This window comes from Pinus tabuliformis, chromosome 5_2 (genome assembly GCF_031772625.1).
Source record: "Pinus tabuliformis cultivar Carrire ecotype Pingquan chromosome 5_2, CPIR1, whole genome shotgun sequence".
Classification (NCBI taxonomy): domain Eukaryota; kingdom Viridiplantae; phylum Streptophyta; class Pinopsida; order Pinales; family Pinaceae; genus Pinus; species Pinus tabuliformis.
Genome location: NC_142306.1, coordinates 517,867,606 through 517,875,243, shown reverse-complemented (window position 1 = coordinate 517,875,243; position 7,638 = coordinate 517,867,606). Strand labels below are relative to the sequence as shown.

The 7,638-nt window shown below is 43.6% G+C and overlaps 1 protein-coding gene across 1 annotated transcript; it reads left to right on the top strand.

The window, feature by feature from the left end:
- The first annotated feature begins 5,130 nt into the window (after window positions 1-5,130).
- LOC149159954 (putative pectate lyase 18) lies at window positions 5,131-6,924 on the top strand. Its single transcript, XM_089434473.1, has 4 exons — window positions 5,131-5,470; window positions 5,594-6,239; window positions 6,340-6,443; window positions 6,564-6,924. Exons 1-4 carry the CDS (start codon window positions 5,268-5,270, stop codon window positions 6,922-6,924), a joined length of 1,314 nt encoding a protein of 437 aa, XP_089290599.1. The 5' UTR covers window positions 5,131-5,267.
- Window positions 6,925-7,638: the final 714 nt, after the last annotated feature.

Genomic DNA, 7,638 nt, shown 5'->3' with positions numbered 1-7,638 from the left:
ATTTATCCCTTATACCAATGAACACCCATACTCATTCATTATCCACAGCAATTATAAAGACAATAACAATTGCACAGTATAAAGGGGAGGGGCAACTCCCGAACAAATCTTCTCAACAATATATATTATAAGCAATATTTCTTCATTATACAATCATACAAGTAATGCTTGGCAAGCTCCAAGCCAATACTTAGAATATTTTACAACATAGGCAAATCAGCCTTTTACAATAACATGTGCACACCTTGCACAAATGATGAGTGCTCACCCGAGTCACCAAGGCATCCTTGTCAAGTCCAACACAAATTTGCACACAAGACAACCTTGTCCAACCCACAACCGGCTCTAAGTTACATCCAAAACTACGCCCTCAAGACTTGCGCATGAGCTATGCGCACTCCCTCTAAATCTGCGCGCTTTTTCTTGTCCTCCTTGAGCTATGCGAGTTGTCCTTGATCGAATGCCAAATGAGCTCCAACATTTGGTAATATATATGTGTTTCTACGTGTGGGTGGTGGCTCTCCAGCCGACCCCCAAAACCAGTCTAACACACCCCTGCATGCATCTTGATATGTGTCGGCCTGTCCATATCCATAAGTCAGCCTGCACCCACATCTTCGCACGCTCATGGGTATAAGTCTCCATCGTCGTACTTCATGCCTTAGTAAATTTCGCACTTCGTCACCTCTCGCTCGAGCTCGTGCACCTGCGCACCCGTCGTTCACTGCGCGCTCGCCTTCGCCCATCGTGCGCCCATCGTGCCTTTGCCCACCGCACGCCCATCATGCACTCGTGCGCCCATCGTGCGCCCGTCGCATTTGTGCGCCCAACCGTGCGCCCGTGCCTCGGTTAGAACTTGAGGACCTTACACCCTCCTCCATCTGAAGTCATTGTCGTCCTTGACAACATATCATCCCCCAAACATCAATGTCCATGATGTCAACTCCCCTCACATATGGCAAACATCCCTGCAACATATGTAGGACTCCATCTCCACCATGTCTCATCTTAGCAACCAACTGTCACCAAGATACTCCATACCAACCTATGTCATATATCAGATGTCCATGATCATCGACCACCCTCTCACAATCTCCCAATGCTACTCTCCACCATGGAAGGTTGATCCCTCCAACTCAAGCTACATGTCCACCGCAACAATGTGTCAAACTCCATCATGTCATCACCACCATGTGCAAAACTGCCCATGATATGTCAACAAGTACTAACACACCTCAACCATGTGCCAACATCTCATCTCAACAATATGTCATATATCGAAAGTCATCTCAATCCATGATCATCAACCACCATGTCACAATCTCCACATGCTGCTCCATCGTGGAAGGCTGGCCCCTCCATCTCAAGCTACATGCCCACTGCAACATATCATGTAGACCTCATCATGTGTCGTCCTCATGTGAACTGCTGCCATGATACTCCAACACAATGCTAACATATCTCTGTATACTACTAGTCCTCATGTTTGAACTAGTTGGGTAGCTAATCCAACCGTCACGCCCAAACCATGAGAATGCACATCCTCATGCCACCATTAGTTGTTTCTCAAAACATCCTGCCACATCCTCAACTTGATTAAGAATCCATCTTCATATAAATGTAAGCCATGCTCAGGTCCATGAAGTAGTCCTCATCTCATCTGCAACATGTTGTCCATGATGTCTGGTGTCAATGTGCTGCATGAAATCAGCCGCATCTATCCCAACATCATCCATGTATGTATCTCCTCCATATGAAGAGATCATCTCATCAGTCTCCAACTCTCGGTGTGCCACATCCAAGTCCATGAAGCTACCTCCATCACATCTGCAATGTGTCAACCCTCAAGTCTCCATAGAAACAAGTATACACTTGCCTCATCTATCCATGTGCTACCTATGATCATAGATCAATCAGCTCCCATGTGTCAAAAGTAGTTGAGTCTCGGCTCAACCCATGCCCAAGTGTTGCCACCAAGGCATTATCATCATCGTAACTCCATCACTCCAAAGTGTCTCATATCGATCGTCCACATCAAGTCACTTTTTCAAACCATTCCCATACATGTAATTGAAAGTATGCACCCCATCCTGCATCAAAGTCTCTAACCTCAGCTCCTCAATGCATCAAATCCTCTAAGTCCACCGTATATGAAGTCCCCAAAAGTCACAACAATCTCATGTCATCATGAGCTCCATGAGTCATCTCCAACCAACACCTCAGCAAGCATACAAGTCTCAGCCCAAAGGTCTCTGCAAGATGCCTCAGCTCACCATGTAGTAGGAATGCTCCATAGTCTGCTCACAACTCCATCCAGGTCCATGGCCTTGTTGTACAAAAGTGCACAACCTCTCCATCGGCTCATAAGTCTCCATGTCACACTAGCAGATCCATCTGCACAACATCCTTGCCTTGACACTCCTCATTGGATGTCCATAAGTGACACCTCTACAAGTGCTCTTGCATCATGGCCCTGCATAAGACTGCCATGCTCCATGTCTCCAACCTGATGTCCACGACTAAGTTGCCCATGTAGCCCAACCAAGTAGACCCATCACAACAATCGATCATCTTCATCCAAGCTGCAATCTTTGGTCTAGTGAACTCGGTCACCCAACCATATCATCATGTCATGAGTCCATCCATCATAGCTCCTCCACCAAAGTGTCCACCAAGACTATCTCTTGGTCTCGGCCATGAGAAGTCCACCCAAGTGTGTGCCCTCCAATCTGTCCATGAGTCATGCCGGGCACTTAGCCAAAGTGACTAAAACATGACCCACTCATCCACAACGATCATCAAGTTCCACCCTTGTCACGGGTCTTTGTACCTTCTACCATAAGGTCACAAACAACCCCAACAAGTCCTGCAACAATCAACAATCCTTGCTTCTCCATACAGGGTCTCATGATAAACATCCATGGTAAGATGCTCCCTAGCATTGGCAAACTGGCTTTGCCCTTCCCTACATACGGTCCATCCACCAAATGCCCAAATGAAACATAAGTATCAATGGTACTTACATCATCATGAGGTTCCTCTATATGAGTATCCTCATTCATCCATGTCCACAAACTGCACGATCCTGGTCCAGCTTGATCAATCTCAAGTTCATCCTCCATCGTTGTCACATCTGCAACATCTTTAATCATCACAACTTCCTCTTCCTTGTTAGCACAATCTGCAACTTCACCTTGCTCCATTGTCCAACCAAGTTGAAGAAGTTCGTCTTCAACATTCTTTTCCAAGACTTCAAGCTTATCTCGAATCCGGGGATTCTCTTCTTTCAACCTCTTCAACCTGTATAAGGTAAGCAAGAGCTTCCCTTCGCATTCTTCCAAACCTGCCATGCCTTGTCGTTCATCTTGGCCCAAGCACTAAGCTTCACCCCTGCTAAACCTGTTTCACCATTCATCAGCTTCACCAAGTTCCTTGCAACCATGAACCGGCCCTTGTTCCACTTGTATGTGAAACTAGCTTCCTTCACTTGCAAGTACCTGTTTCCACTGTCATCAACTGTCAAGTGTATGTACACTTGCTTCACCCAGCTTCTTGCAAGACTCCTCCAAGTCTTCAGACTAGCTCTGATACCAACTGTCACGCCCCTACACCTGCGATAGTCTTCCAACCGCTTATAGCAAGGTGCGGCACCACCGAACGCTTTCTTTTCACCAATACTAACATTCATGGACTACGCCTATTTCACTTGTCCTTAGTTTGTGTTTCGCAACCAAGTAAAAATGCATTTATCCCTTATACCAATGAACACCCATACTCATTCATTATCCACAGCAATTATAAAGAAAATAACAATTGCACAGTATAAAGGGGAGGGGCAACTCCCGAACAAGTCTGCCCGACAATATATATTATAAGCAATATTTTTTCATAATACAATCATACAAGTAATTCTTGGCAAGCTCCAAGCCAATACTTAGAATATTTTACAACATAGGCAAATTAGTCTTTTACAATAACATTTGCACACCTTGCACAAAGGATGAGTGCTCACCCGAGTTACCAAGACATCCTTGTCAAGTCCAGCACAAATCTGCACACAAGACAACCTTGTCCAACCCACAACCGACTCTAAGTTACATCCAAAACTGCGCCCTCAAGACTTGCGCATGAGCTATGCGCACTCCCTCTAAATCCGTGCACTTTTTCTTGTCCTCCTTGAGCTATGTGAGCTATCCTTGATCGAATGCCAAATAAGCTCCAACAATTGGTAATATATATGTGTTTCTGCGTGTGGGTGGTGGCTCTCCAGCGACACCCAAAACTAGTCTAACACACCCCTGCATGCATCTTGATATGTGTCGGCCTGTCCATATCCATAAGTCGGCCTGCGCCCACATCTTCCCACGCTCACGAGTATAAGTCTCCATCGTTGCACTTCATGCCTTAGTCAATTTCGCACTACGTCGCCTCTTGCCCAAGCTCGTGCACCTGCGCGCCCGTCGTTCACCACGCGCCCGCCTTCGCCCATCGTGCGCCCGTCGTGCCTTTGCCCACCGCGCGCCCATTGTGCGCTCGTGCGCCCATCGTCCGCCGCACGCCCATCGTGCGCCCGTCGCATTTGTGCGCCCAACCGTGCGCCCGCGCCTCTGTTACAACTCGAGGACCTTACACGAATGGTCACGAGTTCACAATATTCCGTATTGTGTCTAGAGTTTCCCTTCACAATTTGTGTCTCTGAAAAGCTGTACTGCAGGGTTGGTTGGTAAGGGTTCACCATTTTCTTTGGATTTCAGTTTTTCATATCAAAATTTTGATAGATGCTAATTTTAGCTATAACATATTAGCTTGTGAGAGATCCTTCCTTGAACGCGTTTCATAAAGCCGCTAGTTGAATGATTGCAATATCTCATAAGAGGAAGTGGTTATTATATATTTCTGACTCTTCAGCCCCACACGAACATAAAAATATGTCGTGGACGGCGGTTTTTACCATTTAGTATGGCAAGTTTGTCAAACATCAACGTTTAAATTCTGTTGTGTTTAAAAAATTCGCAGCTTACATTTGCCATCTCCCTCGAGTCAATGCAAGTCCGTACAATCCTTAAGCCATCATAAAAACATGCGCAAAGGATCAAATTCATACTGCAATTTACCAAGTGTGATGAAATGATAGTAACGACAAAACGGTGGAAGCTATAAGAAGGCCCCGGCATTTGCAAGAGTGGCTCAGAGCAGAAGCAACCACCACCAGTGTTCTTAGTGTTGTTGTTTTCTTGAGAAGACAAAGCTGAGTACTGGCTGTCAAAATGAGCAATCAAATTTGTATTTTGAGCTGCACGCTGTTGATTGGAATACTCCGCTTCGTTCATGGCGGGGTGCCAAAGTCATTTGAATCAAAATATGGAGAGAAGTTTATGGGACCGAAGATAGTCGAGGCACCGGCCAATATAACTAGATCCATGTTTCCTGTGGAGAAAGATGAGAGCAACGGAGCGAAAATAGTTCACGAGTAAGTAAATCGCTCACTGCAACGTTACATTCCCTTTTGTTAATCTCTCTGTTCTTTTCTTTAGTTATTTGATGTTGGAGGCTGAATTGACACGAGAATGTATGTGTATTCAAACATAAGCAGAAGCATTATTAACAACAGTACAAGAGGAGGACAGGAGCTGACTGTGTTGTCATGTGCAACTGGTAATCCCATCGATGACTGTTGGCGCTGCGACCCCAATTGGGAGCGCAACAGAAAACGGCTGGCAGATTGCGGCATTGGATTTGGCAAGCGTGCCATCGGAGGCAAAAACGGCAAATTTTATGTCGTTACGAATGCCAGTGATGATGCCCTGAATCCATCCCATGGCACACTGCGTCATGCCGTGATTCAGACGAAGCCGCTGTGGATCATCTTCCACAATGACATGGTCATCCAGCTCAAGATAGAGCTCGTTATTCACAGCTTCAAAACAATCGATGGACGAGGTGCCAAAGTCCACATTGGTAAGGGCCCGTGTATCACCATAAAAGATGCGACAAACATCATCATTCATGGCATCCACATTCATGACTGTAAAAGTCTAGGAAACGCTGCGGTAAATATGTATCCTCTGAAGAGTGGGTCGAGAAAAATAAATCATGGAGATGGGATTTCAATCTCGACAGCGAGGCACATATGGGTGGACCATTGCTCTATGTCTAACTGCGAAGATGGCCTCATTGACGCAGTCAAGGCATCCACCTATATCACCATTTCCAACAATTATTTCACCCGGCACAACAAGGTAAGCAACCTCACATACTCATTGCTTCATTAATTGCAATTCACTCTATTTTATTCCTTCTCTTCTACCTTCACAAAGCTCTGCTTTTCTCCAATGGTAGGTGATGCTATTGGGTCACAGTGACGACCACCATCATGACAAAGTTATGCAGGCAACGGTTGCACTCAACCAGTTTGGCAAAGGTCTCGTGCAACGAATGCCAAGGTGAGTAATTAATTGTTATTTCATTCATTTCCCGTCTGGTTTTGCATTTTGTTGTGAAGGAAAAGAATGAAATAGTTATTATATTACTTAGAGATTAAATGATGAATTAAATGGATGTAGGTGCCGATTTGGATACTTCCATGTGTTTAACAATCATTACACTGAGTGGGGAATGTATGCCATCGGTGGAAGTTCAAACCCCACAATACTGAGTCAAGGCAATAGATTTATGGCATCTGCAAATACCTTTTCTAAAGAAGTAACCAAGAGGCAAAACAGCGCAGAAAGTGAATGGAAAAAGTGGAACTGGATATCAGAAGATGATGTGCTGCTAAATGGTGCATATTTCACGCCATCAGGATCGCAGGTGCTTTCGACCTATACAGCTGCATACAGTGGCAGACCAAAGAGTTCAGCCGTTGTGGAAGAGATCACCAGGAACGCAGGCGTGCTTTCGTGCAAGAAAGGAACTCGCTGCTAACTGCAATTTCTTACCCGCCATTATCACGGCTGAATTTGAGTGCCCTCAAACATTGTCATTACTTTTCATAACTGTACTGTCTTCTTGAATGTCTCCCTTCTCACAGTTCCAAGAAATGATCGGAGCTCTTATGCATTGCTTGCAACTTTCGTTATAAATTATGAGCAATTACTTCACATTATTTTTTTTCATAAGTTATCCGGCATATTGATATTAATCCGCTATTTATTACCCTTTCAGTTTCGCGAATATAAAAGATTCATGTTTACAGATATAAGGGATTCATGTTTATATCAAAATGTTTAAGTAGTAATTTTAATAAATGTAAATAATTTTAAAACTACGTTGTAATTATAATAATAATTTTATTATGGTCGTGGGAAGCATGATTATGATTTAATAATTAAAGTCTCCGAGAAGAAATATGTTTTAAAAAATTCAAAGTCTATTATTAATATATTTTCAAAAATCTTATCCATCCAAGGTTCTTCTAAGATAATAATACTCATCACTATATTTTTATAATAAAATTAACAATATCCAGTCAGAATCACAATTCATTTAAAAATAAATTCCTTTTAACTTTAGCGGTGGGAAGCATGATTATGATGTCATGATACAAATTTATTAAATAAATATATATATATTTGAAAATCTTATTCGTTCAAGATTTTTTTAATATATTAATGCCGATCCCTCTATCTTTATATTAAT

Excerpts from the sequence above, each read along its gene's own strand:
- LOC149159954 (XM_089434473.1), top strand. The coding sequence starts at position 5,268 with ATGAGCAATCAAATTTGTATTTTGAGCTGCACGCTGTTGATTGGAATA. Across the intron at positions 6,240-6,339 it reads ATTTCACCCGGCACAACAAG|GTGATGCTATTGGGTCACAG; the intron begins GTAAGCAACCTC and ends CTCCAATGGTAG. Across the intron at positions 6,444-6,563 it reads CTCGTGCAACGAATGCCAAG|GTGCCGATTTGGATACTTCC; the intron begins GTGAGTAATTAA and ends AAATGGATGTAG.